The following is a 19,601-nucleotide window of genomic DNA, read 5'->3' on the forward strand; positions in this document are numbered from 1 at the left end:
TATGAAATTATGTGCTTTGGGACATCGAATGTAAATGCTTTTAGGCCCTTGGGCCGGCTTAGGATCCTTCAAGCTTCAGTAGGATGTATTGTGTGGTATGAAGACTTTTATGCAAGGCCCATTTGAGTAGTGAGAAGTATTGAAAAAATATTGTTAATAGTATTGAAAAAGTAGATAAAAAATAATAATAAAATATTGAATAGTAGTAAAATATAATAAATAGTAGTAAAAAGTAAGTGAAAGGTAATAATAAAATAATGAATAATAGTAAAGTACACCGAGAATACGTGGGGTACTTTTTGTATCCAAACTTGGGCCGTTTGGATTCGGAAATAGTTTCATCTTATCTTATCTTATTTAATGATTACAACTTTTTTCAAATTTTCATATAAAATATAATAAACAATTCAACTTTTTTCTAATCTCAAAATAATAATAATATTAAAAAATAATATTATAACAATATTTATTCAACTTTTATATAAAATTATCTTATCTCATCTCACTATTTAAACTACATCTTAATATTTGTTGTGAATTTTGTAAATAATAATGAAATATTGTTAAAATATTATTAAAATATGATTATAAAGTTAAAGTATTATTAGAATATAATTTTTAATATAATTTTTATTTTAAAATTTGAAAACATTGTATTGCTTTTTGAGTTCTGTTTAAAAGTCTATAAAAGTTGCAACGATTAGATAAAAAAATTAAAAATTAAAAAATATTATTTATGCTTGAACAATATTTTAAAATAAAATTATAAAAAATTTTCAAATGAGATAAATCTCACTTCAAAAGGAGCCCTAATCATTCTTTTTATTGATCACTGAAGTTCCAGTCATTACCGGTTGCATTTCGATCACTATCGTTCTAGTTAACTTCACATTCACCTTGATAAATTTTATGAAGACCGTCACTGATGGATAAAAAAGATAATTACTTCAAAATTACTGTAACAAAAAATGAACTTTGCATAAAAAATAATTAAATAAAATAATAAATACGATAATTTGATTTAGAAAATAAGATTGTTTGAATGAAAAAATCTAGTTTTAAACACAATTACATACTAATATACGCATCAATTTAATATAATTGGTCAAAAAGTAGATTTCATTGAAAACAATATTAATTTAAATTTTAAATATAAAATTAGAATCATTATTGATATATATATTAGTACGCGACTTTGTTTGTACATAGTAAAACTTCTATCTAGCCAAAAGCTTTTGGTGTAGATGACATGATACCCAGACTTCCATAAGAGATGTCTTGGGTTTGATCCTCTTTCCAACTCTCCCAATATCTTCCCTAAAAAAAAAAAAAAAAAAAAAAAAAATTTACAGACAATCTAACATGGGATGTATAGAAATTAGATCAATTAAAATAGCCTATATACATTTTTAGTTAAATTTTAGCAAAATATATATAAGTTGATATTAATATTAATGATAGGTATAAGTTTTAAATACACAAGTTTTATTAAAAATGTTTTATAAAAATGTGAGTCCCACGTAAAAAATAAGTAATTTTTTTACTTTTTTCACGGTAGAATCTCATTTTTTATAAAGAACATACATGATACTTGAATATTTGAGACTTATACATATCATCTTGCCCATGCTCCAATATAGATGCACATTGTGTTGTTTGAGAAATATTTTTAGAAAAGAAGTTGACTGTGGTTTAGGCTGGGTGGCTGATTTTTTTTTTTTTTTTTTTTTTTTGTTTTAACAAAAATGCTAGAGTCACCCAAAGTTGGGTCCGACAATTTTTTTTTTTTTTTTTTTTTTTTTTTTTTTTAACTTAGTGATTAATGAAGTGTTTTCTAGTGATGTTGTGAATTTTTTTAAATACATTTTTAAGAATATAAAAAAAAAAATGAATGAAAAAAATAAAATAAAAATAAAAATATTTTTTGTTTTTGTCTGGACCTGTCTCGTGCTATGGTTTTTTTTTAATATCATGTAAGTTTTTAGTGTTAATGTTGTTTTGATTGTAAGTTTTAAAATATGTCATCTTGAATATGTGCAAAATATTAAATAAGGTTAAACCTTTTTGAGTATTTCTTAATACTAAAACAAGATTAGTATATTATTTTGAAAACTTTTATTCTTAAGTTGGTTTATAAAACAAATATATTAAAATATTTATATGACATAATTTATTTTTAAAGATATATTTAAATATTACAAATCAAATCTTGGCAGTTAATTGAAATTATATATCTTTTTCTTATTTTTCCAAACAATTGAAATTATATTTAAGTAATATAAATTTGAACAATAAGAATTAAAATGGATGTTCCATGTAAGGTATAGCCATAAAAAATGTAGGCAAGGGAAAGGAACCAAAAAGGAATTAAAACCAAAAGAAGTGTCAAAGTGCAAGTGATGAGGGTGGCGAAGATGTAAGAATAATAGCTCAAATATTGGCATAAATTCATATAAAAAAGATGCTAATATTTTTTAAAATCTTGAAAATTTCAATTTGATTTGAATATTGAATTTTGCACGGCCATCACATTCTATTTAAAACAGAAAGAATTTTAGAAAAAGCTTGTGTATGCATCATAACTGTTCATTGTTTCGTACAACTCTCCATGCTTTGTTACACTTATTGAGGCGGCATTTTTTATTTTTCTTTTTCGATGCCTGATCAAACTTTCTCGAGGCGACTTGACAACCTTTATGTCGCCACAGAAAATGGGGTCGGCTAATATTGGAAGGCAAACGACGACGGTTTGCATTTGGAATTGAAAGAAACATCCGGGGGGACGATCGTAATTTCCTCATCGTCGTCCCTCCCAATTTTCCTCGCAACACGTTTTGGCGTTTGGAGTCTTGGACGTATTTATAGTCCACAAGCGTCCACGCTCTGTCTCTCTAAAACCCTTAGCCCGGAGAGTCAAGCAGAGACCCACCCTTCATTTTCCCGCCATTTCTCGCTCCCCAAACACCCAGAGCACTCTCAGAAGTCAGAACGTAGCAGAAAGCGCTAGCTCCTCTTCTTTTGCTAGGCGACTCCATCACTCATCGCTCTCGGAGTGTCGAGATTGGGACTCCGGTCCCGTAATCGGCGATGGTCACTTCGAGGGATGTTCAAGAAATTGTTTCGAAGCTCTCATCCGATAAAGCAAAAGCTCGCGAAGTAACTTCCGTTTCCTTCATGGATTTTCTTTAGCCGCTCTCCGATTGGTTGCTAAGAAAGTGCCAAATAGGAAATATGACGAATCATTGTTGCCGAAATAAAAAAGAAAAGAAAAGAAAAGAAAAGAAAAAAGCACAAAAAATGTCGACACAACTGAGTTAATACGAGTATGAAAGGATTTGTTTTGAGTGGATATTCTTGTTTCGCTGGTTTGTCATAATGAAGTTTCAAGTTCATTAACTATGATTATCTTAAAGTTACCCTAAATTTCTCGGCAGCTAGACAACTTCGCGTGCGTTTGTTTTCGATTGTTGTTTTTTCGGGGTCATAGACTAATCTGAAATTTAAGAATCTCAGTCTGTTTAATTGCCTACACTTTCCCGGCGAGGAACAGAGAAAACTAATGTGTGTTTGTGTCTGCTTCATTTCATCCAGAAAACCATACACAAGAATTTCTATAAACGTTATTCCCATAATTATATTTGGAAGGATGAATACAGTACTCAAATCAATTGAGCCAGATTGCTCGGTTTTGTGAATGATTGTGTTTACTTGGGCGAATAATTGTAAATTTCAGTCTCTTATGTTTTTCTTAAAGTTATGAGCCACCAAATGAATGCTACTTTATGTTTCTAATTTTTTTTTTTAATTGCTATTTTGCTATACATGTGCATGTATAGGAAGGGATAAGGTTGTTGAATACGTGGTTGGATGGAGAAAGATCAGTTGCCTTTTGTAAATTTCTTGGTCAGAACTCTGCAAGGCTAAGACCTGATGAAATTCCTCATTGTAAGATCAAAATTTCGTGAGAAGTAAATCTATTTTTATGATCATTTCATCAAGAATTGTTAAAAGCAGAAGTGGAATGGTTTTGTATTTTTTCTGCAGCTGAAACATGGCCTTTTCTCGTTACTTTGCTGATTCAATGTGCATCCTTGGAAATATCCTCAAGCAAGCGACGGTTGCCAAAATTGATATATGCAAAGACTCTTCGAATTGTTGTGCAACGAGCTGAAGATGCTAAATTTTCGGGTAGTTTGTTCATATGCTTTGTATTATTGTTGAATATACTTGTCAAGTAAGTTATTTGAGAAAAGATGTGATCCTTAAACATTGAAATAGCAAACTGGTGGCTAGTAACCCGGAATCTTATCCATCAAGTCTTTTTTTATTTTATTTTTCTTTAGTCATTAAGCTTTTGATTATTTAATATGTATTTTTGTTTTGCTTGATGAATTATAAGGGGAGTCAGTTTTCATTTTAAGTTCTGAAAATTAATCTCAAATGTGTATCAAAGTTACTTGTCAATGAACTTACCAGAAGCTTCGAGATTTTCTTGCCTCTAATGTGCCCACTTAGGTGGGACATCAGAGTTGTATTTCAGGCGTTGCCATTCTTTGATCAATAAAATTTATTTATTCATCAAAAAAAAACTTACCAGAAGCTAAACCACTTGGCCTTTTATTTGGAGGTCTTTTGTGAATCTCTTGAATAAGTAGAGGCTAAGCTGAAAACTTTAGATGCTGTGGAACATTTTAATCAAACAAATGTAGTCTAGTAGTGTTACACCCTGTTCCCCAATAAAGTCATTTTCAGAGTTCTTGAGGAACCGGTGTCAGGTGTGCTACTAAACTTTGACTTAAACAACTTTTCTTCTTAATAAAGTGCCAGTTACGAAATATTTCATAAATAAATAAGTCAATTTTTATTAAATACTTAAAATTCAAAAGAGAGTCTGCTGAAGTAACAAATTTCTTTTGCTGAATGATTTCCTCCTATTTCTTTTTATTCATAAATAGCAAAAATAGATTACATAGATCAGAAATTCGAAATCTGACTTCCTATCCTAAAGGGGATTCAAATCTTGGATAAGATATGTTTCCCATACTTATCTACCCAATCTAAATATTCAAATTATAAATCCTATATATACTATACAGTTGTACAAATCTGTCTATACCCGAAATACATAGATAAAACATAGGAATTAATTCAAATAAATATAATCCACTAAAACCCCCCTCAAATTGATGTTGGTGTATCTACTAGCATCAATTTGCTAACTAGGAATTGATGCTGCTGTCTAGCCATCGCTTTTGTTAATAAATCAACTACTTGAAGATTCGTAGAGATACGAGGAAGAATAATAGACTTAGCCCCATAGGCTTGACGAATATAGTGACAATCCACTTCAATATGTTCTCGTGAAATATTGGATTGGTAGCAATTTGAATGGCATTAGTGTTGTCACCATGAAGAGGAGTTGGCTTGGCTTGTGAAGAGCCAATCTCTTGAAGAATGCCCCGCAACCACATCTCCTCAAAGCAAGCTACTGACATAGCTCTATATTCAGCTTCGGTAGAGGATTGAGAAATACACTCTTGCTTCTTGCATTTCCAAGAGATGAGTTAATCTCCAAGAAAGATGCACCAACCAGTTGTAGAACGCCTAAAATCTAGGCAACTAGCCCAATCCGCATCACTATAAGCCATAAGTTGTAGAGAAGTGCCAGCAGCAATAAAGTCTCACGTGCTTATCAAAATAACTTATTAAACTGGAAATTATAAAATTGATTATGACATAAATTGTCTAGGCCTCTGCCTTGCCTCCCCGGGCCAAGTCCTATCCTGCAGCTCCATTCTCGTAAAAATCCTCACCTGGGGAGGTTAAAACATAAAAGTATTTGTAATGCTTTGTCTTAGTTCTTTAGCTTGAATTTTGGTGTATTCTCTTGTATAGATCCTGTGTACTTGGATTATGCCGATTTACTAGGAATAAAATCTCTTATTACTTATATATATATATATAAAATAATAACATACAAAAATGAATCAAATACTCAATAAGCAACACATCATACAGTAAATATAATAAACATAAGATTTCTTGAAAAATATTCATACTCATAAATACATACATAAATAACATAAACATGAACCTGATTAGTACATGAAATGCATTAACTTTTCTTTCACTTGTCATAGACCAATACCCATTGTTGACCCTTGTGAGTTAGGGTTAGTGAATCTAAATAGATTCCAATTTTGCCTGTGGCTGCGGGTTGTGAAATCCATACATAAAAAAACACACTAGGTGCACTACCAGCATGTACAACCTGGCCATGTAATATGTCCATAACATATGGTGCCGTCTTCATATCATAACATAGGCCATTACGTATCTTATAATTTTACTTCATCATAATCATACTTTCATACTTGTGATATCATATCATAGATTTCAATTGAAATCTTATCTTTCATATGATACATGTTTCCTCACATAAAATCATGATTTTCATAAATAATATAATGCATAAATCCTCACATAAATTAATGCATAGTTTTTCATAAATATTTTAATGTATAACTCTTCGCATAATTAGGGCTTTTCATAAGTATTTTAATGCATAACTAGTCACATAAATCATAGATTTTTATAAATTATTTTGATGCATGTCTTGCAACTAACATGAAACTTATGCATAAAATTGTGATATTTATAAATTTATCATGACTTGGGTACATAAAAGGGGCTTCCAATGGAGGGCGTACATGTATAATACTTTTATTAAAGACATGCCATTTACTGTACGTATGTGTAAGGTATGATCATGCTACTTACCTCGTAGCTTTAATCCAATATTTTCAGGGCGTGGCTGATTACTTATAAAATATGCAAGTAATTTCCGTAAATTTCTAATGAATTACGTGCTTCGTTATTAAAACCTGAAAAAAGCCTAAAATCCTTGAGATCGTAAAATTTTGTCACTCCTTAAATACTTTGATTTTTACAAAATTCCTCCAAATAATCTTACACGATTAAATCCTAAAATCCTGTTATTCCATATATTGATCTTATAATACTATCGATGCAAACACGTGTTGACCCCCAAAATATACACACATTAAATCTGTAATATTGATGTTAAACTGTATTCTAATTTTCCTCTATCCAACTTTGATTTCCTAAAGTTCCATTGATTACCCTTAAAATATTCCAACTTTTCATGGGTGTAAGTCTGCGTAGCATCCCATATTCAGTCCCTTAAAGTCCTCTGTATCTACTCAACCTAACATACTAATTGACTTGTGGGAGAAAGAGAGAATAATGTGAGAGTATTTGATGTTGGGAGGAAGAGAGACTAATGTAAGGGAGAGGCAGAGAGATAACATGGAGAGAGGCTTATGCTGCAGTCTCGACAAGGTGGTGGAGCTTCCGTCGTTGGCAGGGGAGGTGTAGTGACTGGTTTAGATGCTCTGTTTTGTGGGGCTAAAACAGTGGCTGTTCGGCTTCTTGTATGGTGGTGTTTGAGTTCGGGGATGTTGTTGGTGTGGAGGAAGAGCGCACGGCTGGGCTTCGTTGCTGGTTCAGGGTGCTAGGTGGCAGCGGTGTGGGCTTCGAGGCTGAGCTACGGTGAGCGTTGGGTGGTTATGCCTTGGCTGTGCTATGTTTTTCCCTGCTTAAAACAGGGGCTACATTGGTTGTGTGTGGAGGAGGTGGCTATCGTGCGTGAATGGCTGCTGGTTGTTGCTGTGGGGATGTGACGGAGCTTTGCAGCTTGGAGTGTTTGAGGTTGTTTCTTGGCGAGAGTGACTGAGTGGAGGCCGTGAGGGAGCTGGGCTTGTTGTGTAGGGTTGCTGCATGGAGAAATTGGGTGGCCCACGTGGAGGAGCTTGGCAGTGGGGCTACCCCATGCTGGTGCAGTGGCAACTCTAGTCTAGAGGTTGAAGATGATCAATATGTGCATGAGAGAGACTATTGCTGTGGGCCTAGATCCCTTGGAGGTTGCGGCGTGTTGAGGGTAAACAAAAAACTATACTAGGGCTTGAAGAAGGATGAGATGCAAATAAAGTGCATGTGGCTGAGTATATATAAGGAGTTAGTTTAAGAGTTTTAATGTGAAGATGATTTGTAGAGTTGTAATCCTATTGGGAGAGAATTCCATTGGGCATGAATCCTAGTGGAAAGTGGAGATGTGTATGGCTTAGAGTTGTAGAGAACCGACATTGGGCCTAACTGGTTTGGGTTCATTTTATGGGCCAAAAATTCAGTAATTTCAATTGAATTTCTAAAATATCAGTCCGTTAATTTTCACTAAAATTTCCACTCAACCTTAACGGAGCTTAAAATAAACTCTTGGGTCTATGAGCCTAATAAAAATTCCCGACCAATCTCACCAAATAATAATTCATGGGTTTATCCAATACAGCCCATTAACTTATTTTAGGCCTAATAAATTATCCATGTTTCATACCTAATAATATTGGATTGGGTCGTTACACGTAGAGAGCTACCAATTTTTTGTTTGCTGCAAGTCAACAGAAGTTCATAATGTTCATAGAAGGACATTTGTTTTTTTTTTTTTTGGGGGGGGGGGGGGGATTCTGTACTTTATCATCTGGCGTGCATGTTATCTACTTAGGCGTTGCATTAATAGATATATCTTTTCATGCTATAAATGATAAGAGAAAATTCGTTGTTTTGTCTTATCATCATTCCAGGCAAAATGTTGACTTTGTTATCTGCTATCAAATTGCTTTTCAATCACATATGGGATGTTTTAAGCAATGCTCCAAGCTTTCAGTCGGAGTATTCAATAATTCTCCGGCATCTTTTGGCAATTAGAGATTATCGTTTTCACATGAGAAGGCGCATATATTGCAGTGAGTTTTTTCTTTCAAATTAGTCCTGATGCACTCATCTTGTCCTAACCATTAAACAACACTGTCATTGATCAATCTTGGCTAACTTGGCTTATTCTATTTTGTCAAGGCTTGGTGCTTCTTTACATGGAGAAGTTGGAAGCAAGCTTTAGTGGGAAAGACAATGAATATAATCCCAAAGAGGAGGTGTTTCGATGCGTCCTTACTCTCCATTCACTTCTGGAAAATCCTCCTGGAGATTTCCCTGATAATATTAGGGAAGATATTGTTAAGGGGTTTGTTAGGATTTTCTCTTTCATAAGGTAAGGCGTGAATTCGATTCCCCCCCCCCCCCCCCCCCCCCCCCCCCCCCTCTCTCTCTCCTTTTTTTTTTTTTTTTTTGATCTATTGGGATTTATTTTTGCTGATAATGGCTGTGTGCATTCTGTGTTTCCTTGTTGGTACTTGTACAGGGACGAGGGAAAGATTTCACGCAAGCTTATTGAATGTATAAATATGTTCTTGTTAAAGGATGGCCCAAACTTGGGCTGCCAGTCATTGGAAATTCATAATGCCGTTCAGCAATTTGTGTTCCGTTGTTGGTTAACGACCCATGATCGAACACTTAAGGTTTCCTTATGATGCATTTTCTAGAGATTTTTTCATCTCATTCTTTCTGGCTAAAGTATGCTTTTATTTTTTGTCAAGTGGCTAAAGTATACTTTTTGGTCATTATAATTTTTAGGAGGTTCCAATTTGTTTTTTTTTTTAATACAAAAGATCCAATTTTAGCATTAGAAATTTAAAGTTTGAACAATGTACCTTTCATCTAAATATTTGTCAATGCCATCACAAAAATTGCGGACAAACCGTGTCATTAATCAATGTGCTAGTGTTATTTGGTTGATAGAGTGAGGGACTATGTTGCTTAGAGTAGACATAATCAGGAATGAAATGAAGACTTTTATATTTACGAAGTGAAATTGAAACTTACCTTAGATTCTGAAGGAATAAGTCTAGACATATATATCTTTTTTTCTGAAGTAATAAGTCTTTATTAATAAGCACAAAAGGCGTAACCCAAGTACATAAGGAGTGTACTGGAGAAACATCCTGGAGGAGCTCAAGACCCATGGAGAAACTCTTATGGCGTGTTTGGAGGGAAAGAAATGCTAGAACTTCTGAGGAACAGGAATGGACTATGAGGAGTTCAAGACCTTTTTCAGTACTTACTCCTTTGGACTACTATAGACTTTAATGTGAATTTACATGATGTTCTTGTATCGTTTCCTCTTTCTAGATAGGTATATCTCTTGTATACAACTGGTGTGCTTGGAGTACGCATTTTGAACCTTTTAAGTAAATTTTATTACTATAAAAGAACAGAGAAACGCAACTAAAAATTCATGCATGCTAAGTCCGTTAATGTTATCGATGCAGTCCAAAGGAAAAGAGTGTTGATAGAGAAATTCTTTAACTCCATTGCCCGACCGTGGTCCTTGAAGGTTGTATCATTTCTTTGGTTCCAACCACACCAGATGATGCAAATAGGGACCATATTCTACACTGTAGCAATTTTTGGGTTAACACCTAGCCTTCTCCAACAATAAAAAAGCTTTACAAATCTTCTAGGCATGATTCAAGCCAATCCAACTTGATTGAAGAATAGTAATCTAGCCATATATATGAACACTACAAATATTTTTCTTTGCAGGATGCACTTATTCTCTACGCAAGGTTACAACTAAATTTAACTAGAGGTGGTGCTGATGGGAATTCTTTGGTACAACAACTTTTGGACGTAGTTTGGAAGGACCTAGATCAAAGCAATATATCCAGCACTGGCGTGCCTTGGTGAGTATATATATATTTTTTTTTTGGGGGGGGGGGGGGAAGGGGTGCAGTGTTGTTATGGCTCTTATTAATGTTTGTGTATAAAATTTTTGCTTTCAGGAGTGATTCAACTAAAGATGATAAGCTTGGGACTCTAAGTAGTTCACAGTGTCGTTTAGTGGAACTTGCAGCTGTTGTATTTTATCGGGTAGTTATTAATATGCACTGTACTTTTTATCTGCTTTTAGTTTAGCTATTGATGCTGTGTGATCGCTGCTGTATTTTTCTTTATCATGGTGCTTCTTGGTGACCTGAAGGTTACATAAAGTAACTTCAAGGGCTTTTGTGGATTATAAATTTCGTTAACAATGCATTTTTTTTTGTGTACTTGAAAAATTGGCCGCCTTGGTGTCGCAGAATTTTTGATAAATTTCATTGGTTCAATATTCACCTTTTGAAACTTTCCCAATGATGTCAATTTTATATACTGTTCTTGGCTTCTAATATTTTTCATTTAGATACTCCAGAGAGGCAGTAGTCTTCAGAAGAGTTGTGATTTATTTTATTTGTCCTTTTTTCCTTCTGGTGGAAAAGAAGCCCTGGTTGCTGGTTAATATGATTTCACTCCTTAGGCATGTGTTGACACAAGCAAAGCACCATCGTCTCAAAAACGGATCAAGAGGGAGCATGTTTCTGTCCATCTAAGAGAAGCTCTTGCTAAAGGGAAATGGCTATGGTAAGTTTCAAATAGACTTATCGAAAAAAAAAAAAAAAAAAGTTTCAAATAGGTATGAATTTTTATATTGCCCTTCGGACCCACCCCTTCGGCCATTGGACCTATTCTTTGCGGATGGATATTGAATAAAGTTCTTATCATGTTCCAATTTGACCAATATGTTACTCCCTCCATCTCATGCCAGTTTTGTATATTTGTCAACTTAACTTTTTTGGGGCAATTCAGCAATTGTTTTATCTCTTAAACAAAAGGACAGATTCTTAAATTATCTTTAAGGGTTTTAAAAATTTTGAAAGACAACATTTGAAGGTTTTTGACAAGTTATATAATTGTGTACACTTCTAGAAAATGGACATCTTTTTAGGGAGATCCTCTGAGTCTTATCTTTCGTTTGGGTCATTTTGTTTCTATTGACTTATTGTTTGTGCCTGTGTTTGTATTGGGGAAGGAAAGTATGACTTCCTAAACAGGAATATTAAAATACTCTATTGGTCTAGGAGCAGGATAATGTTCAGGATTGGGTGATTACGGTCTACTTAAGTAAAGGGTTGACTGTTCATTTTCTTTGTGAATTAAGTAAGATGTCTTAGTCAGATTGTCAAGCAACTTTTGTCTTGCACTTCATCATATGTATTTTAAGCGAACCTTTACCCATGACAGAGAAATCCTTTGTAAGTGTAAAATACCCTACTTATTTTTTTGATAAGTAAAAGTTTTATTAATACGAATGAAGTAGGCGAAGCCCGTGTACAAATGAAGTATACAAAAGAACACCTAAATACATTCTAGGAATCAGAAATTTAAAACAGAAAGTCATGAACACTAGTAATTAAGAACACAGATTCTCAAGAATTAGATTGTATTGATCTATGTCATATCCAGCGTCTTTTAATTGAGGTGGTTGTGGGTGATTGACAAAATTCTTTTGGACTTATCTTTCTTATATAATTATTTGTGCATGCATTTATTTTGTTTATGCATGGCTGCATATGATCATTGACATTTCTCTTCATATAATTATAATCTGTTGCATTATATTAATTTGAAGGCCCTGCACTGCAGGAATGCTGCATTCTGTTGTCTCATTCGCAACTACCACACCTGCATTTGTAAAGATCTTTTTGTCTACTGGTTCGAGGGCTTATGTTCAAGCTTTGAAAGGTAATTTTTTGCATATTATAGATAGGGTGATTGTGATCTGCTTCAGTTTTATTAGATTTATTGTCTATTGCTATGTTCCTCTCTCTGCAAGGTTTAATGTATTTTCCCTTTGAAAGAGATACCTCACATAGGGTTTTCAAAAGCTTTCCTCATTTCTAACTGTCACCACTTCCATTTTCTTCTTCTTGTAGATTATTTTTACCTATGATACTCTGGAACCACACATGTAATGCTTTTAATCATTGCTCAAATCTTAATATCGTATTTGGAATTTTCAGTTTTCTTTCTACATGTACTTGGACATTTATGGAGTCACACACAAATCCATGAACTTCATGATCATTAATAGATGAAAATCTAATCTAATTTGATGGGATATGATAATCTTTTTTTGAATTATTAAAACCCAACTCGTTGGATTCACACTTAGATCATCAATTGTTGCCTTTGGAAGGAAGGTTTCATATCTATTGTATCATTTTATCAATCAACTTATTAAGTTGCACGTACCCATGCATAATTCTGATATGACTTTTTAAGTCAGCATGAAATTGTGCATCTATGCATACTTGTTTAGACAATGGATACTTGACAATAAATCGGTTTTAAGATTTTCTTGTTCTCTTATTGGATTCATTGTAATACAGTTACAAATCTTTATTTGTTTATGCATGCCCTCCTTTTCTTTTATCTGAATCTCCTAACCCACACTTTTGCCCCTTCGATCAGGCCTCGTTGCATAGCCATGCACGTTGTCATGAAAAAGAGGGTTAGGTTTCTTTTGGACTGACAAGTGAGAATCTTTTGCAGAATTTTGAATGATGCAAACATGGGTCATGCTTATGATGGTTTGCTGTGGACTCTGCGGTATAAACTCTGAATCACCATACATTACTTTTTATCTAAAATGTGTCTTTAAGCACATCTATGATAAATATGAGGTACTGTCTGTTTGTCAGTTTCAACATTAGGCAGTGTTAGTAGTTCACCCCTATTGTGATGTCCATATGCCTGCATCAGTGGCTATTGGTTATTTTAGGAATCCATCTTATCAAAATATTTCTTGCGATAATTTCTAGTTAACCCATGCAATGAGTTAATCATCCACCACTTTGGTATCTAGGCCAGATCCAATCAACTCCTATGATTGCCACATAGCATGGTTAGATTCTTCTCTGCCCCTTACTTCTTGGTCCTGAGCTCATAGATATATTTACTTGCATCAAAAGGAGTTTGCAGGAACTCTCTTCTCTATTGCTGGTTCCAGATTTGAAGGGGGAGACTTTATCAAGGTCATCTTCTACTTTGAATGAGGTATATATTTTCCAGCCTTTTTATTGAATGTATTTTTAACAGACAGATTCTGAAGTCCCATCATTAACTTTAAAGGCATAACCCCCTGAACTCCAAAATCTGTCTAATATTTGGAGCACTTGACTATATTTGATTGATAATTCCTTTGGGCCAGGCCTATCTTTTATATTTGTATAGCATTGTAAAACTCTGTAAGTTTTCTATGGGATTCTTCTGCGCACGTCCGGTTTACTGGGGTCTGTCTGCTTTATTGCCCTGATTAACATATGACACTATACAGAATTTTTTTTTGCAGTTTGACTCTAGTTGGCAAGTAATATGGAGCTGTCTAATGCATGGGTTGCCAATTTTCAGTAATGTAACCGCAGTTGTAAGTTTCATTTGTATAATCATCTTTGGTATCATTGATATGAGTTATTGAGGGTTCTAGTTCTTGTAAATTTCTTTAACTGATTTTTCTTGTTTTACTTTCCATAACACTTATAAAAAAAAAAAAAAAAAACTTCCCATAATAGTTATGCTTGACTGTTTTTTTTGCATGACTTTCTGAATTATAGTCAGGATGATACATAAACCCAGCTTATGACCTCTAATTGTGGGGAAATTTTGCTAATATAACCTACAAGTTTCTATTGAACTCCCGTGAGAGGGAGAAATGGGGGGAAGGCTAATTCATTTTGATATTTCCATGCAGGCTGATGTTACTTTGGTGCTTCTTGGTAACATAATCTCATATGTGAGTGTGAGAAATGTGTCCTCTTTGATTTTTTCAATCACGGGAGAAATATATCCTATTAGATTGTGTTCTTGCACTTCTGCATATTGCTCTTTTTTTCCCTAAGCAATTAGGAGATGCCTTTTATAACAATCCATTTTACACCAGCATGCCTATTATTTTTCTAAAAGTGTTTTTATGTCAAATATTCTTCTTTCAGGATCTAATAAATACATATGTTGTACCTCAAGATGTATGGGATCTTAGGTTATTCAAACAAATGCCATCTGTGTAAGTGCATTTTATTCAGACTACATATTTTTTCTTGCCCAAGATAAGTGTTTTACAATGCTCAAAAAGTATATAAGAGATTGATGTACCTAGGAAAAGGAAAAGGTGCTAGAAAATATTGGCATGACGAAACAAATTAAGCTACATTGTTGTGGTTCACTGCCGATTGAAAGAGGGTATTCAGAAAATGATTTGAGTTCTGGCACGGACATTTCACAATCTTTAAACCTGCACTCATTTTTTTCTTTTTCTTTAAACACTCCACAATATGCAAGAAGGGGTCATCTTCCACAATAGAGCACACCCATTTCGTTGGTGATTTCATTTCCTTGCTTCTTAGTTGTTATTTTAAATAGCAGAACTAAGGAGGGAACATTTCTGTTACATGGAAAGTCAGATGACAAAAATAGTTTGAGATTTACTCCTAGATCGTTAATTTTCCAAGTTTGCATTTAACAACCATCATTGCTGAAACCCAAGTTTCAAAGCATGTCTTAATAACTCTCTTGGGTCAAGACCTAGAAATATAAAAGTCAACATTTGAGCTACTCATGACTTCTTAACCAATTAAATGACACCACATTGTCAACCTTTCCTGTCGAACCCCTTTGTGTCTGTATGAATTTCTGACTGCGTGGAATCTCCATTGCCAATTTTCCATTTTTGATTATTAAATCATAGGTTGCCTTTGGTACTACTCTTATTTCACACGATCCAGGAACTTCCATAATGTTGGTGTGATTCGGTTTGAGTAACGGATCCCTGCATTCCTATATTATTGTCCTCTTCATTTTTTTTTTCAGTTTTTATGTTAGATTTGAAGAACTATGATTTAAAGTTTTAGGTAGAGAAAAGAAAGGAAGGAGATAAAAGGGCATTAAAAAATCTCTCTACCTTTCACGTTTCTTCATTTATGCATATATGTATTGAAAAGACATAAATACCCTTAATGAATTATAGTAGTACATAATACATCATATGCATCTTGATGGTCCCCCTCATGCTAGCAATAGTCCCTGTATGAAAGATACAGTACGGATACCTTTTAGTAAGACTGGAAATATTCTTGGATTCTTGAGCGTTGAAAAGGATCTATGATACCCTTAGAGAGGATCTGTTCTTGAAAAAAGCGAGAAGTGACCTCAATATGTTTGGTTCTTTCATGAAATAATTGGATTTAAAGCAATATGAAGAGCACTCTGATTATCTCAGAATAATTACACAGGGAAAGTGACTGGAAATCCAATTTGTTGCAGTAGATTCCTCAACCATGTTGACTAAAATGTAATATGAGCCTTTGCTCTGTATTCTGTGTGCCAAGTATCTTAGAGCCATAACACTTTTCTTCTTATTTTTCCCGAGTAACAAAGTTTCCCTCCAGGTAATGGAAAATACCTTATTGTAGACCTTCTATATGGTACAATCCCAGTTTGCTTCAATAAACCAATCGTTGGCGCCCATGAACTCTGCATAATAATGATTTTCCAGGATCCTTTGTCAAGAATCTTAGAACTGGGATAACTGTCTCCCAATGAGGTACCTTGGATATTCCATGAACTGCCTTCCAATCTTGGCTACAAATGAGATGTCTAGACAGAATATGATTAAGTAATTTGACTTATCAATTAATCCCCTACACCTCTCTGGATGGCTAAACAAAATGCCTTTATTTGCAATCAACTTTTATTGGATTCGATGGATCAACTAGGTTGCACTTGTAAGTCCAATTTCCATAGGGAGATCTACTTCATATTTGTATTGAGAGATAAACTAATACCACTAAAGATCTACCTGGGATTTTTACGAAATGGTGTATTTTCTTTGATATGAAACTCTTGCTGGAGGAATGATTTAAGTTTAGTAGTGCCTAGTGGTGAAGGGGCTGGCTTGAGGCGAGCTGTAGACCAGACATGGGCCCTTACTAGGAGTTCTTTTGGATTATCTGATATATGGTTCTGGTGGGTGGGGTTGTGTATACAAAGTTTACTCCCCAAGGTTGGATCCAATTGGGCCTTACCTTGGTAAAGTTCCACGCCATAAACAAATTCCAAAAAAACTCTGTTGACATCGTTGAAGACCAAACTCTAACCTTGCTTTGCCAAACTTGCCTAACCAAGGTAGCCTTAGATAGCAGTCAATCTGCAGACTTGACTAGACTCCCCTTGAGCAACAAACTGAAGTCACCTTTTTTCATCTAGAATGCAAGGATGTCTTTTTATTTTTTTGAATGGCACCGGGTGTTTGAGAACTTTCCTGACTAATCCCGGGGGTGCATAGACCCTTGGCAAGGAGTTTTCCACAAGTGCACCTCGGATAATTTAAGGGGGAAATCACTGAGTCCGAAGACCCTTAGAGATTGTTTGCACCCAAGAGGATTTGAACCTTAGACCTTGGAGGGAGCATACCACCAAGACTAAGACCTTTACCACTTAAGCCAACCCTAGGGGTTTGCAAGGATGTTTTAAACACGTGGATCATTTTAACCTATCAAAAAAAAAAAAAAAAAAAAAAAAAAAAAAAAAACCGTATGGATCTTGTTTAGAGGAAGGCCAGAGTTGAAAATGTCCAATTTGATACACGATACTCTTGGCCTTTTTTTTTGTTTTTTTCCTCTTTTTAATTGCTTTTATATGTTTTACTATGGAATTTCAAGTCAAATGTTGGCACTTCCTATTATTGCATGGATTTATCTAATTGTGTGGAATTTTATTCAGGTCTCTTTTGTATTTCATTTCTTGTTTAGAGGAAGGCCAGAGTTGAAAATGTCCAATTTGATACACGATACTCTTGGCCTTTCTTTTTTGGTTTTTTTTCCTCTTTTTAATTGCTTTTATATGTTTTACTATGGAGTTTCAAGTCAAATGTTGGCACTTCCTATTATTGCATGGATTTTATCTGATTGTGTGGAATTTTATTCAGGTCTCTTTTGTATTTCATTTCTTGTTACTTCTCAAGGAAAGGTTCCCAAGTAAGTGTCATAAGCTTTTATCTTTTGGGATTTTCTTGTATTTTTTTTTCCTCGAATTGTGTTTATTGGTACAGATGATTTTGTTTTATGAATTAGAGTAGTATCCCCACCATTGTGTTTATGACGGGGTTTCTGCCAGAAAGAAGGGGAAAAATGTTGTGGTGTTGGGGGGGGGGGGGGGAAGGGAGGTATTTGGAAGGAGATCCTGCTCATTTTGTCTCCCTTTCCCATCCATCCAAAATTGATAATGCAAATGTGTGGGTTAAAAGGGAGGTATATTGAACGAGAGCCTACCCATTCATCCAATATTAAATAAACAAAAGGGTGAAGTGCATAGTTGTGTTTCACTGTTTCTCTCCCTGTTCATGCCCAAATAGAAGGGAGGTAAAACCTCTTTCTCTTCTACACAGCTGAATTATAGGGAATAGAGGCTCCTTATCCTTAACTCTACCATCCCTCTTAATACTCACCAACTTTTTGTTGGAGGAAGACAAATTATATTCAAAAGTATCATACACAGGTCTTGCTAGCCTAAGCTGAACTAAACACGATGTACTTGTTGGCTTTGTGAAACTTGGGCTGGAGTGGTGGAATGTTAAATTTCATGCAGTTTTGGATGATTATGTTTTGAATGAGTCAGGACATTTCTTGGCTATACACACATTGGGGACTGCTTTACTTCCTCGTATGGTTGGTCCTTCAAGAATTTGAGTACACAATGCACCGTAATACTCAATTTTTGGGGGCCCCCCCCGGGGGGGGGGGGGGGGTGTTCAATACCGTGAGTTTTGATTATGTATCTGTACAAATGTTTATGTGTTCATACACTATCTTATCATCGAGCAGGGTGACATTCGTGACATTTCACACCTCAGGAAAAGTCTTTTGAGAGCTGTTTTGGGTCATATTAATTGGAAGGTCAGTTGGCATCTATATTTCTATGAATCTGCAAACTTATCATGTTTTTTATTTGTTCTCTTCTGCTTTTTATTTTTTCTAATTTTCTACAGCAATTTTTTATAAGTACTTGAAAATGAAAATGGTAGTACAATTACTTTCATCAATTGTCGTAAAAGGAAAAATCTATTCTTCAGCCTCATTTTAATACACCATTCACACCTGCCACCCTAGCACAGTAAAAAGACCAAAATCCCCCACTTAATAAATGAAAAGCTCTGAAAGGCAACTCTCCTTCCCTTCCTTCCCCCTTCCCGTGAGCTCTCTGTTGCTCGCCTTCGGCACCCAACGTTTTAACACTTCCCGTGACCTCCTTCTCACCGGCACCCAGTGTTTCAACCCTTCTCGTGACCCATTATAGCCTATGCATTTGAACAGAAGCTAAGGATAAGAAACCCTCCAAAGCTAAAAAATTTACAAACTTTTACATCTAAAACATCTCAATCTACAAAACCCAACTCTTAGATTCACTTACACGTGCACACACACAGAGTGTTGTCAAATACATCTGTGGTGAGAATGAGTGAATGATGAAGATGAAGGGGAATAGGGAGAATAGAGGCTCAAATTGGGGCATCCAAAATGGAGAGTTTTCAGGGAGTTGCAAGGAAAATCTGGTAAAGAAGTGGAGGAGGGAGGAGAGAAAGAAGTGGTGGTGGTCAGAGGCAACAAGAGTCTCAAAGGTAAGAGTGTGGTCATTCTTTCAGGTTGTCGGTTCCCAAATCAAAAACTTCTATTTTTCTTTCTTTTCTTGGGCAGCTTTCTTTCTCCTCCTTTCTTCCTTCTTTCCTAACACCTTTGAAGGAAGCTAAATGGAAAATCCAC

General features: G+C 34.8%; 1 protein-coding gene across 7 annotated transcripts in view; it reads left to right on the top strand.

Annotated features, from left to right (window-relative positions):
• The first annotated feature begins 2,850 nt into the window (after window positions 1-2,850).
• The window catches only part of LOC122281558 (serine/threonine-protein kinase ATM), a 95,425-nt gene continuing 78,674 nt past the window's right edge, over window positions 2,851-19,601 (top strand). For 2 of the 7 annotated variants that reach the window (XM_043093146.1, XM_043093147.1), the window contains exons 1-17: window positions 2,852-3,156; window positions 3,837-3,945; window positions 4,045-4,188; window positions 8,661-8,822; window positions 8,932-9,124; window positions 9,275-9,431; window positions 10,516-10,655; window positions 10,755-10,842; window positions 11,267-11,370; window positions 12,433-12,531; window positions 13,342-13,398; window positions 13,761-13,845; window positions 14,141-14,215; window positions 14,540-14,581; window positions 14,781-14,851; window positions 17,771-17,819; window positions 18,666-18,737. In XM_043093146.1, the coding sequence (XP_042949080.1) occupies window positions 3,088-3,156; window positions 3,837-3,945; window positions 4,045-4,188; window positions 8,661-8,822; window positions 8,932-9,124; window positions 9,275-9,431; window positions 10,516-10,655; window positions 10,755-10,842; window positions 11,267-11,370; window positions 12,433-12,531; window positions 13,342-13,398; window positions 13,761-13,845; window positions 14,141-14,215; window positions 14,540-14,581; window positions 14,781-14,851; window positions 17,771-17,819; window positions 18,666-18,737 (1,716 nt within the window). In that variant the 5' untranslated portion in view covers window positions 2,852-3,087. Of the gene's footprint in view, window positions 3,157-3,836; window positions 3,946-4,044; window positions 4,189-8,660; window positions 8,823-8,931; window positions 9,125-9,274; window positions 9,432-10,515; window positions 10,656-10,754; window positions 10,843-11,266; window positions 11,371-12,432; window positions 12,532-13,341; window positions 13,399-13,760; window positions 13,846-14,140; window positions 14,216-14,539; window positions 14,582-14,780; window positions 14,852-17,770; window positions 17,820-18,665; window positions 18,738-19,601 lie in introns of those variants that run through there. The other 5 variants (XM_043093145.1, XM_043093148.1, XM_043093150.1 and 2 more) reach the window with 4 other exon arrangements.

Source organism: Carya illinoinensis, chromosome 11 (assembly GCF_018687715.1).
Source record: "Carya illinoinensis cultivar Pawnee chromosome 11, C.illinoinensisPawnee_v1, whole genome shotgun sequence".
Lineage (NCBI taxonomy): Eukaryota > Viridiplantae > Streptophyta > Magnoliopsida > Fagales > Juglandaceae > Carya > Carya illinoinensis.